Source organism: Hippocampus comes, unplaced genomic scaffold, assembly GCF_001891065.2.
Source record: "Hippocampus comes isolate QL1 unplaced genomic scaffold, H_comes_QL1_v1.1 scaffold156, whole genome shotgun sequence".
In the NCBI taxonomy this organism is placed as follows: domain Eukaryota; kingdom Metazoa; phylum Chordata; class Actinopteri; order Syngnathiformes; family Syngnathidae; genus Hippocampus; species Hippocampus comes.
Genome location: NW_017805744.1, coordinates 989852 through 1015722, shown reverse-complemented (window position 1 = coordinate 1015722; position 25871 = coordinate 989852). Strand labels below are relative to the sequence as shown.

General features: G+C 41.4%; 3 protein-coding genes across 6 annotated transcripts in view; 1 reads left to right on the top strand and 2 right to left on the bottom strand.

The window, feature by feature from the left end:
• Position 1: 1 nt before the first annotated feature.
• On the bottom strand, positions 2–9282 carry rad9a (RAD9 checkpoint clamp component A). 2 transcript variants are annotated; one of them, XM_019884262.1, is made up of 12 exons: positions 8437–8742; positions 8263–8336; positions 8093–8166; positions 7951–7999; positions 6901–7015; positions 6667–6766; positions 5139–5245; positions 4898–5004; positions 4740–4804; positions 4551–4640; positions 1721–1937; positions 2–375 (listed from the first exon to the last, which is right to left on the bottom strand). In XM_019884262.1, the coding sequence occupies exons 1-12, from the start codon at positions 8468–8470 to the stop codon at positions 259–261; spliced, it is 1149 nt and encodes a 382-aa protein (XP_019739821.1). In that variant the 5' UTR covers positions 8471–8742; the 3' UTR covers positions 2–258. The 2 variants fall into 2 exon arrangements, with proteins under 2 accessions (XP_019739821.1, XP_019739822.1); XM_019884263.1 differs by lacking the exons at positions 8093–8166; positions 8263–8336; positions 8437–8742 and adding an exon at positions 9237–9282.
• A 99-nt stretch (positions 9283–9381) lies between these two features.
• LOC109524399 (uncharacterized) lies at positions 9382–16452 on the top strand. 2 transcript variants are annotated; one of them, XM_019884258.1, is made up of 6 exons: positions 9382–10637; positions 10703–10827; positions 12336–12753; positions 13127–13244; positions 13331–13512; positions 14166–16452. In XM_019884258.1, exons 1-6 carry the CDS (start codon positions 9885–9887, stop codon positions 14427–14429), a joined length of 1860 nt encoding a protein of 619 aa, XP_019739817.1. In that variant the 5' UTR covers positions 9382–9884; the 3' UTR covers positions 14430–16452. The 2 variants fall into 2 exon arrangements, with proteins under 2 accessions (XP_019739817.1, XP_019739816.1); XM_019884257.1 differs by having other exon boundaries at positions 9384–10637; positions 13328–13512.
• A 2508-nt stretch (positions 16453–18960) lies between these two features.
• Positions 18961–25871, bottom strand: part of p2rx3a (purinergic receptor P2X, ligand-gated ion channel, 3a) — an 18885-nt gene continuing 11974 nt past the window's right edge. Inside the window, exons 2-13 of one of the 2 annotated variants that reach the window (XM_019884260.1) lie at positions 25402–25591; positions 23890–24025; positions 23602–23673; positions 22375–22444; positions 21385–21481; positions 21224–21301; positions 21007–21148; positions 20514–20650; positions 20353–20446; positions 19790–19855; positions 19630–19707; positions 18961–19550 (exon numbers count right to left, since the gene is read on the bottom strand). In XM_019884260.1, the coding sequence (XP_019739819.1) occupies positions 19386–19550; positions 19630–19707; positions 19790–19855; positions 20353–20446; positions 20514–20650; positions 21007–21148; positions 21224–21301; positions 21385–21481; positions 22375–22444; positions 23602–23673; positions 23890–24025; positions 25402–25535 (1269 nt within the window). In that variant the 5' untranslated portion in view covers positions 25536–25591 and the 3' untranslated portion in view covers positions 18961–19385. Of the gene's footprint in view, positions 19551–19629; positions 19708–19789; positions 19856–20352; positions 20447–20513; positions 20651–21006; positions 21149–21223; positions 21302–21384; positions 21482–22374; positions 22445–23601; positions 23674–23889; positions 24026–25401; positions 25687–25871 lie in introns of those variants that run through there. The other variant, XM_019884259.1, reaches the window with a different exon arrangement.

Genomic DNA, 25871 nt, shown 5'->3' with positions numbered 1-25871 from the left:
ACATTTTGTTTGGTTTATTCAGGGGAAAAAATATGCTTCTTGTATACAAAACAAACGGCAAGTGCTTCATGCTTCAACATGATTACCAAAGTTCACAATGTAACCCAATAATAATATTAATGATAAAAAAATAAGTTGATATTTTACACTGGCAGGTGCTGTCCTCTGCATTATCTTCTCAGAGAAAAGAGAAGAAAATCTCAGTCCATCACTCAAGAAGGGCAAAATGAACATGTCTTTTTTTCCACCATTGGTCAGTCAGTCTATTTGTGTGTCGTCATCACTGTCACTGGCCAGCACTTCCTGGTTGCTCACTGGCTGAGTGCTCATCTGAGACGACAGCGGAAGCACCGATCCAAACAACAAGGAGCAGAACTGTGACAGTACACAACAGGAAAAGAGCCACTGTCAGTATTTCAGTCGACTTTGTTGGAGATAAATGTAATTTTCGAACTATTCAATGTTATTTTTCAACTTAAAGTGGTTCCTTGAGATATAGCAAATAATTCTTAAAAAAAGAGGCTGTTTAATGCCACACCCCGTTGATGTTTACTGTCAAAGTAAACATAAAACCACAAGTTACACGTTGTTTATGTAAAACAAAAACAAACCTTCCCTTTGGAAAGTCTGCTAATGCTAACAAACATTCCAAATCGTATACAGGCTAAGTAACAGCATCTGTGTGGTGTGGTTATAATATAACTGAAGACGTAGAATAAATTAAACTCGTATCTCAAGGCAGCATTTGTTTTTATGGAAAGGGGAAAAAAATGAACCTTCTTATTTGGTGGCCCATCTTTTTCTGCAGTTTCCGCTTCCTCCTCTTCTTCACTGTGCAGCCTCGTCCTGTGATTCGCCACCACCTGCTGCTTTGAACTTGTGGAATCCGTTGTGGATGGACCCGGCGCAATACTGGTATCCATGGCGATGAGGTAAGAGTCCATGTCGTCATTCATGAAGTCGTCGGGAGGCCGTGCTGGGGGCGTGTCCCCTCTGGAGGAGCAACATTTGGAAAGTTGATAAAAATGAGGACATTTGAAAAATGGTTTTGATTGGCAATATTGAGAGTGGTATAGAGAGTGATCCAAAAGACCCAAAAATAAGAAAGAAACAAATAAACATTTATAATTTCTTTCGTTTCTTTTTAAACCATGAATATGTGAATCCACAGGTGATGATCTACAAGTCTGCAGAGGACAAGTATCCTGGAGTTATCAGGAGACCAGAGGTGTGACAGGGAAAGCACAGGATGCGAATAAATGCAGCATGTGAGCAAAAAATTTCAGAGGCATCTAACGAAGACTGATAATACTATATAAAAGTCAACAATATATTTATAGTGCCATTTCAGTCAATTTTTGTACACAGTTCACAAACACAGGAAGAATGTGTGCAAACTATTCAATGTTATTTTTCAACTTAAAGTGGTTCCTTGAGATATAGCAAATAATTCTTAAAAAAAGAGGCTGTTTAATGCCACACCCCGTTGATGTTTACTGTCAAAGTAAACATAAAACCACAAGTTACACGTTGTTTATGTAAAACAAAAACAAACCTTCCCTTTGGAAAGTCTGCTAATGCTAACAAACATTCCAAATCGTATACAGGCTAAGTAACAGCATCTGTGTGGTGTGGTTATAATATAACTGAAGACGTAGAATAAATTAAACTCGTATCTCAAGGCAGCATTTGTTTTTATGGAAAGGGGAAAAAAATGAACCTTCTTATTTGGTGGCCCATCTTTTTCTGCAGTTTCCGCTTCCTCCTCTTCTTCACTGTGCAGCCTCGTCCTGTGATTCGCCACCACCTGCTGCTTTGAACTTGTGGAATCCGTTGTGGATGGACCCGGCGCAATACTGGTATCCATGGCGATGAGGTAAGAGTCCATGTCGTCATTCATGAAGTCGTCGGGAGGCCGTGCTGGGGGCGTGTCCCCTCTGGAGGAGCAACATTTGGAAAGTTGATAAAAATGAGGACATTTGAAAAATGGTTTTGATTGGCAATATTGAGAGTGGTATAGAGAGTGATCCAAAAGACCCAAAAATAAGAAAGAAACAAATAAACATTTATAATTTCTTTCGTTTCTTTTTAAACCATGAATATGTGAATCCACAGGTGATGATCTACAAGTCTGCAGAGGACAAGTATCCTGGAGTTATCAGGAGACCAGAGGTGTGACAGGGAAAGCACAGGATGCGAATAAATGCAGCATGTGAGCAAAAAATTTCAGAGGCATCTAACGAAGACTGATAATACTATATAAAAGTCAACAATATATTTATAGTGCCATTTCAGTCAATTTTTGTACACAGTTCACAAACACAGGAAGAATGTGTGCAGCATTAAAAAAAAAAAAAAAAAAAAAAAAAAGAAGAAGAAGGTGTAAACTTTACAGTGCATGCAAAACTGTATGCAAAAAGGGCCACTGTGTTGTCACAAACTATTACAGAGAAGCATTTCCCTTTGAGGAGTTATTATCCATCCATTATACGAACCGCTTATAATGTATTGAAAATTGAATTAACAGCTGTAATTGCCAGCTACCGGTACTGGGCGGGTGGAAGCATCAAAGAATGACCGCGGCTTTTGTGGCAAATCAGTCTTTTACTGTGTTGTGACTCAGCGCATGAAGGCTAATGACATGACTTTGGATCGCTACGTGCGACACACTGTTTGCTCTGAAATGCTTTACGTATATGACTTATTCAAGTAGTGGTCTTGAAAATATCTGGGACAGGATTCATTCATTTGCCTTAGAGGTGTCTCTTGGCTCTATCTAATTTCTAATCACGCGCTTGTGCTCATGCTAGTTCCGGGCCAGTGCCCAGGTTAGCACCGGTTCTTTCTTTTTCCACCACCGAAATTGGCTCTAGCTCTAGTGCTTCAAACTGGTGCTTAAGCTGGCCCCAATTATTTGTTGGGACAGACTCTGGCACCAACTACGTCAGGTTGGGTTATCATGACGATGTAGAGGAATGACTCCCCGGACACACGGAAGATTTGCACAAACTGTTGAGTGGTGAATTGTGTCCCACCAGAAGAACAACCGCGGATGTGCCCAGATAACATGCGATCTCCGTTTTCGCAGCCAGCCTTGTGATCATCTACAATGACTAAGAAAGATAAAAGCGTTTGCATGTCCCTGACTGTTATATACTACATACAAGTATAATCGATGCTATGCTAAGTTGCCTAGCAGATGCCTACAGCACATTATTATTATCATTAGTAATAGCGCAGGAACTATTGGGTAAACATCGACGTAAGCAGTGACGTTTGGATGCTTTACAATGATGTAATGACGTAGCTCCTACTTGGCTCTTTGCCGGTGGAAAACCAAACACGTTCTACATAAGAACATGTTCAGCACCAACTAAGCACAGCACTGGCCCTGGCACCGAATGAGCACCAAGTTTTTGGGGGTGGAAAAGAGGTGTGACAAGCTCGTTAGTAGAAGCACAGCACTTCCTGCTGTTAGGCAGGACCAAACAATTTGTTACCAACAGTGATGAAGACTTACTTTTTTGAGAAACCTTCACATTCTTTTTTCTCTCTTTCCTCTTTTCAATCGATATGACCATTTTGACTTTTGCAATCAGGCATAAACCAGGCCTACTACCCAAAGTTAGAGCTGCCAACCTAGAGCAGTCTTGGCCTCGGGCCCCCAAATGAGTAGCTATGGCCCTGAACTGAGCCAGTGAGATTGCCAGCTGTTCTGACAGCCCAAGTGTGGGGCTTGTGCATTGATGAAAAAGGCAGCAGTAATTAATGTGAGTTACGAGACGCACTGGCCATCGATCTGCTGACAACACAAAGACTGGCTGCCCCAGATTCGGAGCTTGTCTGCCCCAATTCATTATGAAGGAATTGAGGGCTGCTCTGCTCCCTGCAGCTAGGAATGCTCTCCTCGAGAGTCCCCATTCAGTGCTGATTTCAAGCATTTTACGAAGCTCAATGAAAAGTACACCCCTCGGTAGCAGTGACAACTCTATGAATAAAAATGAACTGTGAGAGAACGCCGTTCATAAGAACGCTCCGTCTACCATTGGCGTGTTACCAAATACATAGCCTGCTGCAATTCTTTACTATTTTTGCTAGCTTTTAACATGTTTGAGCCATTTGAACCATTTTTGGGGGGTGGGGGGGATATCTCTGGAACAAGCAGTGTTACAGCCTAACGAGCTTGCCTTCTTTGATTTCCACAGCAAAATACGATCAGTAATATTTGACAGCTTTGGAAACGAGTTCATTATTTTAAAGAGGAAGGAAGCAGATGTCATCGGATGTCTACAAGAGTGTTGAGAGGGTCTGGCCAATAAATGCTCCTCTAGTTCATCTAATTAATGTTAGCTGGGGCTGTTAGGTCCAGTTCTTCCTCACAAAATCCATCTAATCATGCCTAGAAGGACCTCGCTGTGTGCGCTGGGCCAAGTCATGCTGGAGCAAAAAATAAACAACCCCACATAGTGCCCACAAAGTTGGAAATACACCACACCAAAAAAACAGATTGCCTAAGAACATTTCTACCATGCATGGTTATTGTTTGTTACCTTCTTGTGTCGTTTCTAGTATCATCCGAAAGTGTGGCCAGCACAAAGTCGCCTTCCAAGATGCTGTCTGATACCGAGAGCACAAGAGGGCTGAAAAATACACATGCACAAATAAACACACAGATGCAGGTCAATGAGTGGCTGTGATGTCCATACACTTAACGTTGCTTCTTGAGTGAACATGCATACCTGCCCGGCTCATCAAAGTACATCGAAATAGGGAGACCTGTATTCTCAGCAAAAAATAGCAAACCCTGGAGGAGATACGACAGAAATCAACTCAGCAATCGGGAGTTCTCCTCCAGATGAGCCTCCTTTAAAAAAAAAACTTTTTGTTGTCTTCTCACCCGCAGCTCCTTTAGGCAAAAGGTAATGCTGGTGTGAGCTTGGACAGCAAAATGGTCAAACTCGTCGGAGACCAGAAACAGTTCAGTCAGCATGGCCTTGGACTGCACTGAGATGGGGAAAAAAACATCACATCAAACTGACGTGAACACAGATCCATTTTGGCATACTTTTTTGGACAAGAGCTTCACTTAGAGCAATTATGGCAATCAATAAAACAAGAAAACGGCACTGAGGAATCACCTAATTCCTCATCCACATGATTCCTGAGCCACATTCGTTCATCGCTGACTGAAAGTGTGACTTCCTCCATAGATGGTGGGAAATGTGCCACTGTGTCCACCAGCAACCTCAGAAAGACACGGCATATCAGCAGTTCATGAATTTCATTTTGTGTGCTTTGTTGATTCTTTTAAAAATGTTTATGTACCACGTATAGTTTCTGGACAATTGAAACATGAAAATGCTCCACAGGAAACCCAACAAGTGTTATACAATAGGGATGCCAAAGCTCTACTGTACTCCTAGTCGTAAAAAAGCTCCAAAACCACTACTCTCAATACCAGCCTACCCTTTACGTTAGCATTACTATACTACTATCAAACAGTTCTTTAAAAAGAGTCAATGTGTGCTTACTTCAAGCTGTTAAAAAAACGAACCTAACATTATGAAAATAACACGTTTAAGCAAAAACAAAACTTTGCAAACATCTGCTAGCCTAATGCTATCACACAATGCAAAACACAATAGATGGGCTCACAAATAGCATCAATTTTGCAATATAAACCTTTTAATAACGAATAATCAAACACAAATGGTGCAGCAACATACAGTAGTGTACAGAAAGACGCTACAACAATAAAAGGGTCTATAATTTTCACTTCCCAAGTTATGTTACTCCAGTTTAGTTATGATCAACATCTCTGTAACATTTTATTAAGTGTGTTTTCTGCATGTGTGTACGACACCGCCTCCTTGGAGGCGAAGAAACAACATGCATTATACCCAGTGGTGGGAGTGTTAGTGAACTTTCGTCAATCGCCAGTCATTCAAGCCCGTCATTATTTCAGGGTGGTCCAGTCTGTCATCGTGATTTCTAACGCGCCTCCCTCATCGCTAATTTAAATTTTGTCGTCGCTGTTTTAGGACGGTCAGTAAAAATTGGACAAGGGTAACAGCACAAAATTTTGTTACCTAATTTACAAACAGTTTGGACCATTTTACACACCCAGAAAATTTTCTTAAGGTGTTACCACTCCTCCTCCTGCTTCTCATCCCCAAACTGCCCCTCGTCTTTGCTTTTCCGGTTCATGGGGATCTGGGGGACGGCCGAAAATTGCTTCCGTCAGCACTTATTCCGTCAGTGTTTCAAAGTTACCGCCAGTCGTCAGCCCACCAGTCCATCACTGACGGACACATAACACGTTCGTCGGTACTGACGGACAGATGACAACAGGTGTAAATGCCCACCCATCCATATACCTCAAAGGCAAGTGGAATAGGATTATTCCGTGTGTATGAGAAGTGTTCTTTTTGAGTGAAAGGTATTTCATGTTCAATAAGTCTGTTTAACAATGTTTGTATAATAATGCATAAGTGTGAGTGAAAGCAATGCCGTGTTCAATTAAAGGTTGTGTGTGTGTTTTTTTTAATCTGATGAATATCAAATATATTTTCATCAAAATTGCAAGATGTATCGGTGGGTACTCAAATGTACAGTAAGTTCTTGTAGTCGGTCTAGAAAAGTGATGAAGTGGTATCGATGACAAACCTTGGATTGGCTCGAAATACGTTTTTGCAGCTGTTCTTATCAAACACGGCCTGTAAGGTCTCACTGTCCTGGAAAGACAGGTTATGAGTCCTCAAGAGGCCTGCAGCGAACAAAACAGTGATGGGATGTCAATAAAAAAATACTGTGTCCGTGCGAAATGAGATTCGACATGTTTCGAATCCCTCATGTGACGTAATGTCAGCCGACGTGTCGGAGGAGGTGACGTGGCCATACCATATTTGCAATGCAGCGTGAAGGTGAGGCGATCCTTTTGCTTGTCCAGATGAATGTGACACTTTTCCACCGTCTTCTCCAGAGATGCCAGAGACCTGAACACTGCCTGCACACTCTGGATATTTGCATATGAAAATACACACACATGTACGCACGCACACACGCAAAAGGACATTCGGGTTAAGTAACTGTGGACTGAAACATGACAGGATCGTCATTCAGTCAATTACCTGCTGGTTTAAACACTATCAGAAGCACTGATTTATCTTCACAACACAAATTCAAATTTTTGTTCAATGAAAGATTCGTTTGAATTAATTTCTTCCAACAGTCCATTCTGTTGCACAGCTTCTCCGGTGCCGTAGTTTAGATTTTTGGGCCAATCATATCTCAAACTGAAGTATTTTATGAAACGGAATGAAGGTAAATTAAGTATTTTCCAACTGCCAAAAGAAGGTAGAAGTAGTAGCAGTAGTCATGGTAACTAATATGTGACATATCATTAGTTCAGCATAAGGCTTCCTTACGCAACAAAGAGTAATTACAGCACCAGAAGGCGCAATAACTGACCAGGATTCTATCTTTGGCCACAACATAATGCAGGATTATAGTTGAGGTAAGCCATTTTAAACTAAAGAGAAAACTTTTCCTTGCTTAGAAGCCGAAGTTTTGTCCAACCGGAACGCGTTCACTGCCATCAATATGGGGTGTGTGAGAGTGTGTGTGTTCAGAGAGGCAGAGCGCCCTCCCCTACCATTAATTTCTGAACACAGCTTATGTTATAAGACAATCAGCAGCTCCTGTTTTTATATGCCAACAACAATAATGGCAGGCAGAACAATAAAATGCTCTTCCACTAGATGACAGAAGGTACAGGACTCAATTAACCTGTGTATACACCCTTTTTGTGCATCGCTTTGCTAAGGGGTGTGCAGTGACATTTTTTCTTCTGTTAAACATGTACTTGGGCTCAATAAAGGTTGGGAAACACTGCATTAGGCCACCGTGCTGGGTCCAAATGATAGATACAATTCTCATTTCGCAACACACCTTTATTGACATCCTGCAGCGGAAGGCAATCCCATTGGGAACAATGTACCTGCATAAAACACAGAGAGATGGGAGCTAGGTAAAATATCCCACGCAAATCCGGACATATGCCCACAGTATACGCTGCACACACAGTCAGCACCTGCTGAAGAAGAGAGGCGAAAACAGGAAGCAACCATAAGCCGACCGAGAAGAGTTCACACACCGCAGGGCTAGCTACAACAGTGGGGGGAAACAACAAGAACAAAACAGTACTCATAATAAATAGGCAGTGCTCCTCTTCGGTAAGTGTCATCACTCTGAGAAATTTACCCCAGGACCCTCCTGAGGCTCGATGTACAACTCATCGCCGATTCGGGACAGGGAGTGGATGGCTTTGGCCAAAACTGGACCGTACACAAGGACATAGGATATACTTATAGCTTGCAAAATAACAACAGCAAGACATGAAATGAATGAAAGGAGGTGGGGTGGGACAGAGTCTACCTTTCACGTTTCCACCCGTCACAACGCAGTCCATTTCTGCAGCTGCAGTTAGTACTTTTACTAGCAACTAAACGAGCAGCTATCCGCTGATAAGGAAAAGCGGAGTTTTACATAGCACGAGCGCGTATTCCATATGCCGTAATCACAGTCCGTTTGGGGAAATACTTAGTTTTGTTCATCAAAGAATGACCCGAATGGAAGAATCACCTTGTACATCATTGTTTACGGCGCCACAAATCCTTTCCGCACTGTGGACCAATCGGAACAACAGAATATCGAAGAGAGGCGTGTTTTACTACACGCATGCGCATTTTTTAAAACAAATTAAAATTCGATCAGAATGAGAAATTTCATTTAAAACAGAAACCGGATTATATTTATGAAAAATAAAAACTGGATGACACCAAATGCAATAAATATTATTCGTTTATTTTGGTTTTACATGTAGGCACGAATCGTCAAATTTGTGTAATACACTGAATATTTACTTTCCCCCAAAAATAATCCAAAATTGAAGAGTATGAACGGTTAACGGTTTTAACAAGTGCTAATAATTTTAAGATGTTAAGTGCATCTTCTTGTTTTTTGTTGTGACTGGCAAACACCTGGTAGCAAAATCAATCAGTTAGTAAGGTTTCCATCAGTGCACTCTGAAGAAATAGCCAATACAGGCTGGTTTAACCCTCATAATCAACAATCAAGTCCATCAGGAGGCTATTTATACTATGGTTTCTCAAAACAGCAGTGACTTTAATGCATACTCCAATCTTGGCAATTTGTTAATAAAATAAATAACTCACAAGGCAAATAGGTAGCAGATGCTCCCCCAGATGCTCCCTCAAGTGGAATGAACCATGGTTACAACTATAAAGAAAATAAAGTGAGAGAGCTTGGAAGTTGCAGTCAAGGCACAATCATCTCACCTCACTGGTCTTTCTTGTCAGACGACTTCGGCGTTCCACCAAGCATCAGGAACGTTGTGCACTGTCTCTCCACCCATCACTGCTGACATAAACGACTGCTTGACTGGAGCGGAGCCACTGGACATTATGCAGAAACTCGGACAGTTTGAAGGAGAAGAACGGGCAACAAAGCGAGGAATCTAGAGAAACTGGAGCTTGACTCAGCTGATATTTCTTCAAAAAATGCTGAGAATCAGGAAAAAATATGCACCGGATGAGATCAAGTTTGACAAGAAGCATTCACTTGTGGAAATGTGGACTTAGCCATTCTAGCTGAAGAAATCTTAACATGAGGTGAGAAAAAGGTAAAGAAATCATGCAAACCAACTGGAACATGTCCAAAGTGGATAACAACCCTTCAGCGATCCGTTTTAATCCAATGGACTCTGTTTTCAACCACTTTCCTTAAACAACTGTGTAAATGCCTTTTGTCCGATGTACTCTATCCTAACTCTTGGACTTAAAGTCTTACAATTTTGTAATTAGATGTCTCAGTCGAGCAATCAACCAGACGGTCAGGCGTTACTGCAGTCTATGTTGGAGAGACTGAAACTCCAGCCTGGAAGAGAGAGGCACGCACACGAACATGCGGATGAACCGCTCCCCCCTGTCCCCACATGTGGGGCAGATGGAGTGAAAGAAAGAGAAGATGTTACGAATGGTTATGCGCTTGGTGTTCCTGCAAAAAGATTTGAGGTATCTTCTGTGGATAACAGTTTTAGACCGAAAGATGAAGAGAGACTTCAGCCAGTTCGTGGCTTTGAAAAGTACAGAGGTCACTTTTTCTTCCCGCCCCAGAGAGACAACAGCCCCATGGGGGTAAACATGGTGTCGGGGAATGTCAATTCCCCTCAGATCTCCAATGCTTCAACGGGGCAACACTTTTCGGCAAAAGCTCTTCCTTCCATAGGGAGAACTGATTCTGGGGTCCAACAGGATAACATATTTGGAAATAAAGACCTGGACCATGGCTTTAAACACAATGTCCATGACTGGTCATGGGGAAGCACTGATTTTACAGCGGACAATCAAGGGAATAAAGCGTTTCAGGCTGAAAATGGAGGACTCGGAGATTTGTCTAAATGGAAAGACATGCAAATGATCTCTCGTAAAGGCAGCATGACCAAGAGAAAGCAACGATCAATTGAAAACAAAGGAAAGAGATGGACTCACAAACTCAAGGAGAGATGGCTGGAAAGGAAAGGAAAAGATGAGTCCAAGGAGGATGAGAGAAACACGGTGAGTTTTACAAAGTTAATTCATTTCCACTCATAAGATTAAAATCCGCTGATTTATGATTCCAGAGTTCAGCACAAAGCCATCTTACCAACACAACATATCAAAACGCAGAAATGACCGTCCCATTGCTAGGCAGCAGTGAGAACCCGACAGCACAATCCGAGGACGACACGACTGACGCATTTATCAGGTCATTAATCTGCAGTACTGTGCTTGCACTGACCTGAAACTATTGCAGGAGTATGCAGAAGGTTCCCTGAAAGTTCTTACAGATATTGAACCTCTAATGTGAAATGTGTAAGATTTGCTGCTGTGTATTGGGAATTTCTCCATTGCGAGACTAATAAAGGTTTTCTTATCTTATCTTATCTTATCTTATATTTCTGAGATGTTTCCAAATAATCACTGTGACTGAAGTCGGGCTGTTTTCCTCCACCACAGTGTTTGATGAGTACCACACCCTTGACACTTACAGTCTCTTAATCAGCCATATGTCAAACAAAAATCAGCTTTTAAAAGACTGTCATTCATCACTCATACAGGCAGTGATGAATGTAAAATTAATTAATGAATAATAAAATGCAGGAGAACACCGAATTCCTAATAACACAGTGCTTACTAAAGTTACAAAACAAATTACTTTTTTATTATCTACATTATAGAACCCGTAAGAAAGTAAAACTCTGGTATTTACAGCTTGAAGATGGTGAAAGGCATTGTGGGAGGATTCAAATTCACATTATTGTCAGAGGGAGTGACATTGTTGTTTTCAGCGCATGACTGACATACCCATAAAAAGCAATGGAGGAAGGCTTCAGAGAGATTGGCGTTTTCAAGCTGGACGCACAGTCACTATTTGAAGTTGGTGTCAGCTAAAAACCCAAATATTAAGGCTTAGTGCAGACTCTGTGCTGTCGAAAGAGGTTTTGTAGCTTCAATAACACTACGTTCCTCCAAAATACTTGGATCGCACTGCACCATAATATTCATTCAAGCGTAAAGAGAAAGTCAAAGCAGTTTGTGAGTGCAGGAGGTCCCCAATTGTAATCATTATATTCACAATCCATGTATGTTATAAGTGTAGGGTATTACAATTATAACACGAATAACTGAATATGTCAAGGAAATTAACTTCCTTTATTTTGGATGTGACTTAAAAATGTAATTTATGTTAAGTGAAGTCTAGAAAAACTGTCTTATACATTTAGTTTTACAAGTAGACACTACACAAATAATTCTGCTAAATACTACCTTCATGGGCATTACAATGGATTTAGTGGTTAGCAAGACGACTTCACATTCGAGAGGTTCTCGGCTAAGGCCCTTCCATGGGTAGTTAACATTTTCTCTCCATTCCTGCGTGGTCTTTCTTCAGTTATATATATAGGTATACCAACTTCCTCCTACATTCTAAAAATATGCATGTTTCAAGGATCAGCTGGGAGCTCACCAGTCACTCAGGAAAATGCAGAGAAAACAGATGGATGAATGGATGGATAATAATTTTGCAGGGCAATTAACTAACTTACTAAAGGCATGGAATCACTCAATAACGAGTTGGGTTTCCGGTTTGGCTTCGTTTTTAATGCTTAGAATCACAAGGCATATCATTTAAGTCTCTTAAGCTGTGTGGGAAAATGGCCCATGTCATCTATTTGCGACTAAGGTGACCTCCATTTTGATTTCCTTTTCTTTCAGATCAAGCGATGACTTTCAGTTTAGCTTCAGCTCAGTCAGCTTGTTGGAGGAGATTGTCTCGGGCCAAGAGTGGGCCAAGTTCCTGAACACTGACTTGTCAGACTCCTCAACCAACCAGAAAACACCAGAGAAGACACTGAGCAGCCCAGATGTCACACCTAAACCAAGTCATAATGGTCCATCCAATTTTGCTACCCGCCAGACAGAAGGTGGGAACAAACAGTGGAGCTTCAAGGCCAGTGAGCCGCTGCCAGTTCATAATGATCCTGTCAATGCAAACTTCCCGGACGAGCCTGCACAGAACAGCACAGCACACAGAGAGGCTGATCAATCGGAGCCAATGGAACAAGGTCAAAGTCAATCATATGTGCAACTGAAGCAGAGTGGACTCACACAACCAAAAACTTCCTATGTGGAGGTTAGACACCACTTAAGTGTTCATGGCACAGCCCAAAAAGAATGAATGATGTTAACATAAAGGTATGTTAACGTGTTTCCCAACCTTTACTGAGCCACGGCACATACTTTACAGTGTACCTTCTTCCACCAGCATTTATTTGTTCTGCCTCTCACTACGCTTTGCTGGCAGAGGCACACCAACAAAAAGATTTTCTGCAGTAAATGAGTAATAATTTTGCAGGTAAATTCAATGAAGTCAGATAATTTCTCACCACATCCCTGATGATCTCTCACAGGATGCTAATGGCTTGTGGCACATTGGTTGGGAATCACTGCATTGACAAACAAAAAGGCAAGAATAATACTTTGCATCCTATATTCTTGTCTTGCAGCGAGCAGACATTTTGGATGACTCACCGCCGACCAGCAGAGTCAACAGGAAGCGACAACACCACTCAGCTGTGACATCTCAAATGGGCTGGGGAGGAGAGGGACAACAAAGACAAGGAGGTCAGATCTCAAAAATGATCACAAACAAAAACCACAAATATAACCTATAAGATGCACGTAACTAATTCTTTCTTTGGTTTCAGAAGAGTTGCCAAACAGCAATAAGACGGACGGTGCAGAGCAGAAAACCACCCCAGTCTTCTTTGGCCCGAATGGATCTTCAGCACCTCCTGTTCCCTCCCATTTTTCTCCTCGTGGTTCTGTGCCCCGGAGTGTCCTCAGACACTCCGCATCCCGCAATTCTGATTCCTTATGGGGAAGCAAAAGGGTAAGTAGTGTGGAATTGTGAGGCGAGTGGCCCATGCAAGTCTCATTGCAGACGATTCCACTCCTGAAGCCACTCGTCACACAACTCAGAATCAATTTCAGATTTTGAGTTTGTGTTTACAGTATTTTAAAAAAATCATACTCACAATAAACACTGACTTGAAGCAAGAAATTTCCAAGTCAATGATCACATAAAGGAAACAAGGAGATCCATATCTTCTTACAATATATTTGGACATGTAGTCTGACTGCTTTGACAAGAGCTCTTGGTTCTGGAGTTTAGATCTATTGAGGTTTGAAAAAAAAAATCCCCAGAATGTCTGCAGCATTTCAATGAAGATGTCTTGAAATACAAGTAGCTGCTAAAAAACTCTTCTACAACTCTGTAGACCAGTGTTTGCCCACAGTCTGATCTATTCTTCACATGCCACAATGGCATATTTAGCATACAATCAACAAGTGGATGGTTACTGATACAATTAAAAAGATAATGAGGATCATGGTGAATGATTGATTGGACTGCTTGTATCGAGGCATATACTGTATTATGTGCTGTAGGTCCAGTCTTACTAAGGTTCTGGCTTCATTTTGTTGCGCTCACCTATGTGAGTGAAGCTTTACTTTTTGACCCAAATGCCTCTTTCTTTGCTTCAGAGACGAGTGGAGCCCAACAGGCGGGTGCATTTTGCAGAGACAGTTCAGGTGATACCACCGATTGAAGTAGTTCTTGATACTTGGGACTCAGAGGAGGAATATGGAACAGAACTGGGGATTGGATCAGAGGAAGAGGAGGAGGAGGAGGAGGAGGAGGAGCGCATGGCAGCAGGGGAACAGAAGGAGGTGCCGGCACGCCGACATGCTCTTCCTGCTTGGATACGGGCCCTGAAGAGAAAGAACACTGGCAGGAAGCACAGTTAGTAATTATGCCAGTGAAACCTGTCTTTTGCTCACTTATTTACACTATTTAAACACACTTGTCTATGGGAACCCATACAATATATGCATCAAAAATTGTGCCTTCACAAAGATAATAATGCACAATTTTGATCGACACAAAAAGGTATTAGCTGAACAATGTTTATTATAATGGTTGTTTGCAGTGGTGTAGAATTGTACTGCATCATATTGAGAGCTGTGCAGTATTTTGGTTACCTCATGCAGTTACTGAAGTGTTACATTTGTGAATTTCCCTTGTGGGTGAATAAAGTATCTATCTATCTATCTAGCTATCTATCTATCTATCTAGCTAGCTAGCTAGCTAGCCATCTAGCTAGCTAAATGGTGCAGTACAGTACATTTCTACACCACCGCGAACGATGATGGCCTTAATTAACACCGATCAGTTAACAACCATTTAAACTGAAATCATGGATTGGTTTATACATATATAAGTAAATACACGGTACATGTATTTGAAGATAATTTCTGGAAACATTTGCAAAGACTGAGAACTATGTAGTACTGAACTGCAGAGATATATCATTAAATTGTTTTTCACCATTTCAGTTTTCCAGATTTTTTTGGGGCGTGGAGTCCGGCAAGCCCGTCACCCAACTCCCCCAACATATAAAAAACTTGCTTTGCATCAGTGGTTATCTGGCACAATTGTGAGTTACTTACAATTCCAAGGCCCATTTCTACAACTACAGTACAGGATTCAGTTATCTATTTAGCTAGCTTGGCAACCCGAAAATACATCTTCCCAAAATGCCACGATTTACAGAACAACTCATAAATCCCCAAGCGAGAAGTGGTGCAGTGGACGAATCTGTCACTTGTCCCCTATCTAATATAAGCCGCAGAAGCTTGTTTGCTCTGGAGCTAGCTGGTGGCTCGCGCCTCTCATCGTGGTGTGAAGCATCCAGTGACGAGCGGGCAGGATAAATTCTAGCGATATATTAAGCGCATTTGTTTTTGTGGCTAAAATATGCAGAGATATGCAGCCATAAGAAAGTTGCTAGACAAAGTACCATCCAATTTTCACCTTGGCATGATTTTGCTGAATCAACGGAAACATACACCATTTTAAAGCTTTTTTTTAATCATTCAAATTTGGTAGCATTGTTAATAATAGTCCTCTCCATCCTGTGTCAAATTTAAGGTTAATCCATTTATTTTCACTGAAAAAGGTACCGTACTTTGACACCTCTCTGTCCGTGTCAATCAAAACCAAACAATGTCTTTGTAAAGGCAGAATTTTTGATACAGATCTTTGTTTCCTGTCATTATATTGTGCAAGTGGACATAATGTTCCTGTTGTAATACAAAACACGCTCTCACCACTTCATTATGTACACATCTCACAATGTCATGATCTTTCTGATGAAACTGCACAGTTTGGATTGATTATGACAGTATTATCAATAAACAATATTTGTAGTTTGCAGTGGTGGAGAGTGGTGCACCACATCAAACTGAGAGACATTTCTAATACTTAGTAATACAAGCGGGGCCACTATTTACTTTAATCATCTCTCAAGGGTCTTTCTTGTATTCAACCACATCAGGCAGTTGTAGGAAATGAAGTAGTGCATGCTATTCGAGTTTCCTCAAAATACTGGAAGCACTATAACCGGCCTTAATAGTATTGTTCACCAGGATGCCTCCAACCAAAATGGCACTTGTATATGTGACGTACTGTTTATGCAGTAGCATGGAGATTTGTCATTATTACAGGGATTTATACTGAAATCTCAGAACTCAAGTACCCTTAATAATGTTTGCTATATCAGTGTTTACTTTACATGAGGACTCACTGTTGATTCACAGAGTACAAGTTTAAAAGCTCCAATTAGCTTTGAAAGTGTCAGTCACATCATTATGGGAGTGGCAGCCCATGTTAGGAGGTGTTTGCTGATAGAGATGATAGTATTGCTTCTTATACTTGTGCTTCGTTCTTTATTTATTAAAGGTATTGTTTGATTAGTTGTACCTTTCACAACCTTTGCCATGCACTAATTGGATTACTTGAAAATATTTAAACCCATATTTACTTTTTTTTAAACTTCAAACTGGAACTGAGGCAACACAGTAGCCTAATGGTTAGTAGGTCAGGTTTACAGTCGAGAGGTTGTAGGTTTGAATCACAGCCCGGCCCTTCCTGTGTAGCCTTTGCATGTTCTCCCTGTGGGCTTTAGATACTCTGGCTTCCTTCTTCGTTTCAAAAAAACATGCATTGTAGATTAATGGAAGATCTAAAAATGTCTAATGGTGTGAATGTGAACGCGAATGGTTCTGATGTTTGATGCCCCCTGTGGTTGGCTCACAACCAGTTCAGGTTGTGCCTCGCTTCTCCCCCAAAATCAACTGGCATTGGCTACAGCTCACCTGCGGCCCTACTGAGGATAGGTGGTATAGAAAATGGACAAAGCAGCAAGTACCATGCACACACAGTCTTGAGTAAAGGCGCTTATTTTCCAAAATCTGCGAAGTCCACATTCCCAGCATGAAATGTGACGGTAAGACATGCAGCCTGACTTTTATGTATAACGTTTGAGTTGAACAATTATGTCTGGCAGTCACACCCACAGGGTGGAACTGATAATTTGAGCCACACCTCATGAAGCAATGAATAACACCTAACCCTTTTAACACTGTACCTTCCTGCTGATCTGGCCAATTATTAAAAGATTAGATTAAATTATATTGGATTATTTTAGTCCCACAAAGGGGAAATTTGCATTATTTCAGCAGCAATATATAGGAAGGTACAGGAAATAAAAAAAAAAAAAAATCCTGAACACTAACGGCTAGGCTAAAACCCTAAGATGCCAATTTATCCACCATTGATCTCTTTAAATGGGAAATCAAGTAAATATTGTCCATATTGTCGCTGTGTGTAATTGTGAGCGCAAAAGGATGTTTGTCTATGTGTGCCCTGCGATTGGCTGCCAACCAGTTGAGGGTGTAGTACGTCCGTGGCTCTCGCGAGGATAAATGGTTCAGATGGCTGAATGGATAATCCAAATTTTAAAATTGAGAGACCCCACACAATTAGGGCAAGAAAAGCATCCACCAATGTGTCCTGTTATATTGTGTGGTAGGCTACTTGAACAATTGTTTTCCGAGCAGATCGTGGAGGAACTAAAAATTTTTAAACAGACAAAAAACACGATAATTGGTTTTGATAATCTTTTACAGACCAAATATGAGTGGGCCTTTCCTGAAACGCTCAAATTAAAGTACGTCTTTAGATCACCTGAATTTTTGATTTCGATATATGGAAATATAGTTCCTTGCCCTTTATAGTCCGACAACCATCTGCAATCCAAACTACCTCCAGTGAGGGAAAGCTGAAAGGTCATTTTTAAAAATTTATTGATTTATTTTTATGTTTGTGTCCTTGCCTTTTTGGTTGGCTTTAGATAATGACCATGAGAAAGCATTCAGTGAGTTCGAGTACTTCATAGCCATTTCCATTACATGCATGATATTGATTGCTGTGATCATCAAACCATGTGGCTAACTGCTGTCAGTTCATCCGAGACCTCCCTTCACAGTCACTATATTGGCTAATTCCCAAACAGAGCCATAAAGAGCCTCTTAGCTGATCTAATAGCCGCTTGGTGAAAGGAGGAAGGCTCCATTTCGACGTTTGGTGTGTCTATAACAGACAATTCGGTTAGTATCTGAAATGAAATTGTGGATGTGCAAAATAAACAGAAATTCTCTCCGTGACAATACATTGGAAACGGAAATTGGTACACTAGAGCTCAGCTAATCAGAGAGTGACTAATAATGGTCCGTTTGGAAATCTCAAGTGAGACAAACATGTATTATAATGCTACCACGCACACACATGCACACATACACACACGCACGCACAGAAGTGCAGTCTAAAGAAGTGGAAGTTTATTCTTGTCTATACAGTATCTGTCACAACCCCACACGATAAAGACGAGGACAAAGAACTTACTATTTATTTTGTACCATGGAAAGAAATTACTACAAATATGTGTGATACATTTCTTCTCACTATAGCTCATGTAAGCAAAGCAAACAAGAGACAGCTGCAATATTGTGGAGGTTGCGGTGGTCCATCATTAACTGTAGTGACAAAACAGAGTCACTTGCAATGAAATTATAGCTGTAATGATTCAATAATGCATACTCCCTGACTTTCAATAATAGACACAGCTCCAACAAAGCCCAACTGAATCGGCAAAAGTTGGAGAAGTGTGCCTTTAAACTGGGGAATAATGAGATTAGTTATGCTGAAATATGGGTGCCGCAGGAAAAGAATTTTATTGTCACTGCAATACGTATTTGCTCTTTGTGACTCTTTGAATGTTACCTGTGCCGTATGATGTCAAAATGGCAACCCCCTGACATGGATGAAAACGTGGATTAATCTGCTTAAATTTTATTCTACCAACACAATATGAATCAGAAGGTCATGTTTAGACTAGTGGGGCCACATTAAACATATTGTTGCAAAGATTATTTTTAATACCGATTTTGAGGGTTGCAGTGAGCAGAGGTTTTGTTTTAGAATTGTGGTGTGTTTCAGGTGGTGGGTTAAAAAATGGGTGGGTGAAAATTAATGTGTATGATTTTGTTCTTCTTCGTTTATCTTGTGAGTCAACGATTAAAAAAAAAAAAAGATTTAAATATGAATTAATGTTTCCACTCTGAGTTTCATGGCTAGACACAAGGCTAACGAGGCTCAACCAAAGGGCATAATCCTGCGGCCGTCGCTCTTCAATGTTTACTTCTAGATTTGCTTATCATAAATACTCCATGAAGTTGCTCTGCAGTGCAGTCCGTCTTTACACAATTCCTTAAGCTTATTGAACAAAAACTGCAGAATCCACAGTCAGAAAAAGCTTAATGATTGGTGGGAACAGCAAGAGGTTCCGTTCGATCATCTCCGTGTCACACAGGTTGGTCAGCAGTGGCTAGAGAATGGGCTCCAGAGTCGCACGAGCTCTTCATAACTTCTTTGATGGACATCTGGCTGCTCGGGCTCGGAGCGAGGGACGCGTCTATCTGAGCCTCTATCTGAGCCTCTATCTGAGCCTCTATCTGAGCCTCTGACACCTAAAGACGTAGGTGAAAAAAAAAATTGCAAAACAGTGGTTGATCACAGGACATTGTGAACTCAAGGGAATGATTTTACCTCTTCAAATTTCTTGGCTTTGTATTGCTCTGCTCCTTTCAGGAAGTTCAGGAGGATGATGTCACAAAGAACTGTACCCTACCAAAGACAGAAAATTAAGTGAAGATGATGGTAGCGTAAAAAAAAAAAAAAAAATCATTTTCATGATTGGGAAACTTACAAGTCCAATAGAAGTGAAGGCAGCGACCAGGTTGATTAATGTTGGGATCGTGTCAAACTTTCCTGCCTAAAACAAAAAATAAGGCATTCAAAGTCTTACACAGTTTAACTTTTCTGGCAGGACTGCTGAGTGGCACACAAATAATCTTGGGAAGATATGAAGATTAGTAGCACAACATCCTCAAGTAAAAAGGAAGAGAGAGGGGAAAAAAAGGCAATACACAAAGTGTCATTCTCTTTGTTTTATGTTTAGTTTGACAGGAAAATTCAACTGGGGCATAACACAGATTGAAGCTGATTTTTTTGAAGAAAGTCCCAAAGAAAAGTGAGCTGAGTTGACTTCACAGTCACAATTCAGCGCTCATATCTCAAATATTATTCATTGTCCGAGCACCTCAAATCTCAAAACTCAAAAGTGGGGTCATTCGTATCACGAGTTACCACTGTATAAAATGTAAGTCTAAAAATAGACTCGCACACTTGCACAGTCCCGGGTCACAGTCCTCCTTCAAACCCTGGTGATCAAATGTGAGTTTAAACAAGAAACTCCACCCTTCAACTCACTTTGCCGGTGACCATGACATCAAAGCGGATGGCGAAAGCTTTGTGGAGCGTCCGATATTCAGTACCGTTCTGCATCTTAAAATATTTGGCAAACCTATGCAAAGAGAAAGACTGCATGAGGCAGGAAAGGGAATGACAGTGGGAGAGAATGAGCAACCAACCTGAAGTTGAACCCCTTGGAGACGGCGTTCTTGGCGAAAGGAGCATCCAGTCGGGTGAAGGAGTACTTGGGTACACAATATTCAATGTCTAGGTCTAGATTACACTTCCACTCAATGTTTATTCCGATTTCACCACCCTGGAAAGGAGAGAGATGGGATACTGTAATTACTGAGGACCTGTAAGTGCATTCAATGCAAATATGGTAAGCGCAGAAGCAGAGCACAACTGAACACAAATACTGCAAGCAGGTGCATCTCGATAAATAACAAAAAAGGGAATTTTTTGAAATTTCTGAAATAAAATTATATGATACAGAGTTTCATAAAACATGCAGGAAAATCATTCTCAGAAGGCAAATTGCTACACCACAGAGGAAGTCCGGAGCCCAGATTCAAATGTCCAACCTCAGAACTGCAAAGTGGATGTGATAACCACATTTCTGCCGTGCCGCATTTGAGCACCGACAGATCTAAAGAAGAATCTAAAGTAGACCTTTGTAGCCAGGCCGGCCACATTCTGTCCAGTGTATTTCAGGATGTCGCCCACTCGAAAGATGGGGCAGAAGGGGTTGGTTTCAGGGTTGTATTTACACTTCTTTATCTCCTCAGACGTCATGGAGGATGGAAAGTTTCCTCTGGGGGAGAAATAACAAACTTGGTTACGAGGCAACAAAGCCGTATAGAGTCTGCGGCGAGTGCGTGCGACCTACCTGGTGATGTTGAAGAGGGGGAAGCGGATGCTGTTCTTGATGAAGATAGTAAAGTTTTCCGCGTCGAACATGGGTTCACTGCAGGGGCAGGAGCACAGAAGCGGGGTGAGAACGGAGCGAAGCGCATGTTCGACTATGGGCATCTGGGTGACATGTCTCACATCACGATGGTGTCGTTCTCGACCGGACACCATCCTTCCACCTCACACTGACCTTCGGACTCGTTCCCCCCGTGAAGACAAAGACCAGTAATCCTCCCTGGCACATCAGAGGGAGTGAGAACAGCTCCAATTTTAATCTTATTTCATCCGCTTAAGGGGGCACTTTTCCCATGCAATTTTCATGAAAGTCACTTCATATTTGTTAAAATTGTCAGTCTGCCCCAACAGTATGACATTAGCAAAATAAACTGTGGGAAAAAAATTGTTTGTCCCTCTCAGGGCCAGTCTTAAAACTCTAATAAGATCATTCAGAAAACACTGCACCCGAGGAAAAACAGCCAACAGTCGGGACGGACAAGATTTTAGTCGTTTGACGTGCACTCTTGGCCCCAAGCGTAGCCTTGCACTGACCAGGAGCTTTGCTAATTCTATGCTGGAATAGCCACCTCTGTAAAAAAAAAATCCTCATTTGCTAGTAAGTGGGCACATGGCAAAAAGAAGCAGAATGAAAAGGCCTCAGGCAGCTGAGGATTCTGAAGCGATGGGAAATTAGCAACATTTCTGCGTAACAGGTAAGTTAATGAACTCCTTTCAATTTTCAATTGTCCATCCCCCAAAAAATAAAACTTCAAACTGAACATTTAGTATACACTTGGATAATGGCATGCCATGATGAATGACCATGTTTGACAATCACGGACTTGGTCAGAGACTCGGGGGAGGAGGGATTCGTGAAGCGAAGCTCCATTCAAATCTTGCTAGCCGTATTAAAACTGAAAAAAAGAGAAAAAAATCCCTTAAAATATTAAAGGAAAAGGTTTTATTATGACATGAAATTGAGCCGGGAGCACTTTACATCCCAAATCTCTGATAGGAAAATTGTTTTGAATCTAGAACAACTTTGAAGGCAACCACCATCACAAAATCGATCGGGCTCGACCTTGAAGGTCGCACTGTCGTCCTTCCCACAAGAAGAAAACATGCTTTTACCGTTTGTAAGGATGGAACCAATATGCTGCTCGCAGTCGTCATCTGTCTTACAGCTATACTTCTCCCCATTCTGAAACACGGAAAGACACATTTGTGTTGGGCTCACTTTAAATCGGTTGACACAGAACTCGGTTTCATTTGGTCAAACCAAGCAAATTTATTTGACAAAAATAGCATAGAAGATCACATAGGTTGAGTTATCTGTCAATTTGTTGTGTCTATTGATCATCTTGATCATATAAGGCTGCATATAATTGCAATGTGGCCCGTGACAAAAATGAGTTTGACACTCCTGACTTAGCGCATCTCTGCTTTTAGAGCATGAGGTGAGAAGGCACATAACAATCGCATCATGGCCACATTAAATCTTTTTATTTATTCGTGATTTGTTGTCAGTGAGCCAACCAGAATGAGAACCACCAGTTGAACATGACTGCTTCTCATGATGTGACCGAAATATTACACTGGGCAAGAACACATTTTAATCAGAGATGGCTTAATGTGTCCCTTGAGGTATTTTTGATGCCGATTTAAACACCTTGTTTTTCTAGCACAGCAGGTTTTGGAGACATTTTCTTTTTTTTGTTGTTTTTAAGTTTGACCGACAAAAACCTGCACAATAGGATTTTACCATGCATTGTAATTTACAGCTGTGATGATTCATAAAAGAAATTCCACATGGTGCTGAATCTAATGCTTAATTAATTTATTGTTATTATCTTCACTTTTGTATTATTAGTACTGAAAAAAACGGATTTGCTTGAGAAAAATGAGAGATTCGGAGTCAGCATAAAAAAAAAAGAAAAAAAATCTAAAAAAGTTTACTTGTACTTCTGATTAAAAAATAAATAAAAAAAGGAACATCAGCATTATTATTGTCATCTTAGCTGGATTCCACTTCCATAATTGTCACCAGACTATTCTCCGTTGCCATCACTGGTATCCTTCTGTAGAGGTAATGTAAAAAAACTAAAATACAAGTTTTTGACTTTCGAGGTTCCATTCAAAATGTGTCGACCGGGTGTTATGATATAAATTAATTATAGAGACTCGTGAGACATGAACTGGGAAGCCAGTGGAGAGAATAAACAAGTGACGGTTGCATGACATGAAGCATTCTGAGTACTGTACCTCTGTTTGGGCTCATCGGGCACCTTGTCATTCCGAAAGAGTATCATGAGTACAGATTTCAAGACACGACAAAGTGAAAACAAATTGGTGTCCCACCTCTCCACATTTTCCTTGGAATTGATTCTCAGTGATGATGAGTTTCGTCATGATGCAGAACACGGCTGCACCCTGCAACACACACACACACACACACACAACGTGCCACCCACTCCCCCCCCCCCACGCACACACACACACACACACACACACACACACACACACACACACACACACACACACACACACATTAGCTAAACCGGCACCCATCCAACGGAAATAATTTGAGCTATATCAAACGATTTGCCTTCCCATAAAGTCATGTTGCATGCTGGGTGCTCTTCATACCTGTTGGGGGAAGACGTAATCAGCCACATCCATGAGGTGGTTTTGATGGTAGCCGAAACCTTTCACTTTAGTCATGACGGATGACTCTATGCCGGTGTCAAACACTTGGTAGGCTTTCTCGTGGATGAACACCCAGCTGCACAGAGCATCAATGTTCAAACACAACAAACCACATCACTATGTAGCACAGCAACCTGTCACAATATTCTGAACTGATTGAAGTTTGTTCACTTAATCAAACCGTCTGTCTATCTATTTTCTATAGCCCATGTGCACTCCTCACTTTGGAGGTGAGCTGCTTTTTAGATCTATATTTTTTTTTAGATAAATTTTTTTCCTCTAAACATTTCAGGCCTTTTCAGTCCCGATCCTCCATGAATACCAGATGTCCACTGTATATAGCAGAGGTGTCCAATTCCAGGCCTCGGGGACCTCCAGCCTGTTTTTGATGCCTCCCTCCTCCAATGCAGCTAATTCAAATGATCAGGATTGTCATCCATTTAAATTGGGTGTGTTGGAGGAGGGAGACATCGAATACAGGCTGGATAGGGGCCCTTGAGGACCAGGGTAGAGCACCCCTGGTACAGGGAAACAACCATTAAAATTAACACCTACAAAAAGCCAGGCCGACGTACGAAGACTCGGACAAAATAGAATATTACTGTACATATGAACAAAATAATTTTCTTCTTTCCAAAAATACTGTTAAAAATGACTGAAGCAATTATGCTGTATTACTGTACTATACTGTGGTCTATTTCGAATATTTTGTCTGTCACACGTACCGTAAAATGTTTAACTATGATGTAGTACACTGCATATTGTGACGTGAATCAATGTCCTTCATGTTTCCATCCATCCATCCATCCATTTTCCAATCCGCTTTATTCGCACAAAAGTCGCGGAGGGTGCTGGAGCCTGTACCAGTCGTCTTCAGGCAGTAGGCGGGGGACACCCGGAACCGGTTGCCAGCCAATCGCAGGGCACATAGAGACGAACAACCATCCGTACTCACAGTCACACCTCGGGACAATTTAGAGTGTTCAATCAGCCCGCCATGCATGTTTTTGGAATGTGGGGGGAAACTGGAGGACCCGGAGAAAACCCACACAGGCACGGGAAGAACATGCAAACTCTACACAGGAAGGCCGGAGCTGGAATCGAACCCGGCACCTCTGCACTGTGAGGTTGATGCGCGAACCACTGGATCACCGGGCCTCCTTCATGTTTCCCTACTTTTTTTTTTTTTTTTAAACATCATTAAAGTGTATTTTCAACCAAAGGACAACAAATGTGAACCTATTTTGTCTTTCAATGTCCACGTCATTATTTTTTTGTCAACCCTGCAAATAACGTTGTCAAACTAAAATTGATATGAGTTCCATGTACAAACTGTCACAGCACTGACACGTTGCGCTTCTCTCACTTATTCAAATGTGATTTTTCAACACGAAATGACAATTTCTCTGTAAACTTGCTGCTCCTGGTGACAGCACACCAGCAGTCACTCACCCGACAAAATAGGCGATGATGAAGACTTGCACGATCCTGTTGATGATGCCCACCGACCAGCTCTTGACCACCACAGATTTGGTGGTCTCGTAGGTGAAGAAGTCCGTGACCCAGCCCCACACCATGGCGGTCATGCCCGAAGCCAGCAATATTTCTCAGTGGAGGATTTCTATGGAAAAGATGCGGCTTGCTTACGTTCAACACTGACCCAGGCTCAGCTGAGATTTATTGAAGATGTGGCTGATGGTTGTCCCTCTACTTCTGCCACTCCATTGCTGGACCTCCCCTTCCTCTGTGCAAATGAGGGGAAGAAAGTGTCCCTCCCTCTTTGTCCTCATTCTCATTTTTCATTCACCACAAATCCCCCAGTGGAAGTGTGTGCATTTGCACAGCACACATTTTTCATATATGTATACACACACACACACACACACACACACACACACACACACACACACACACACACCCTG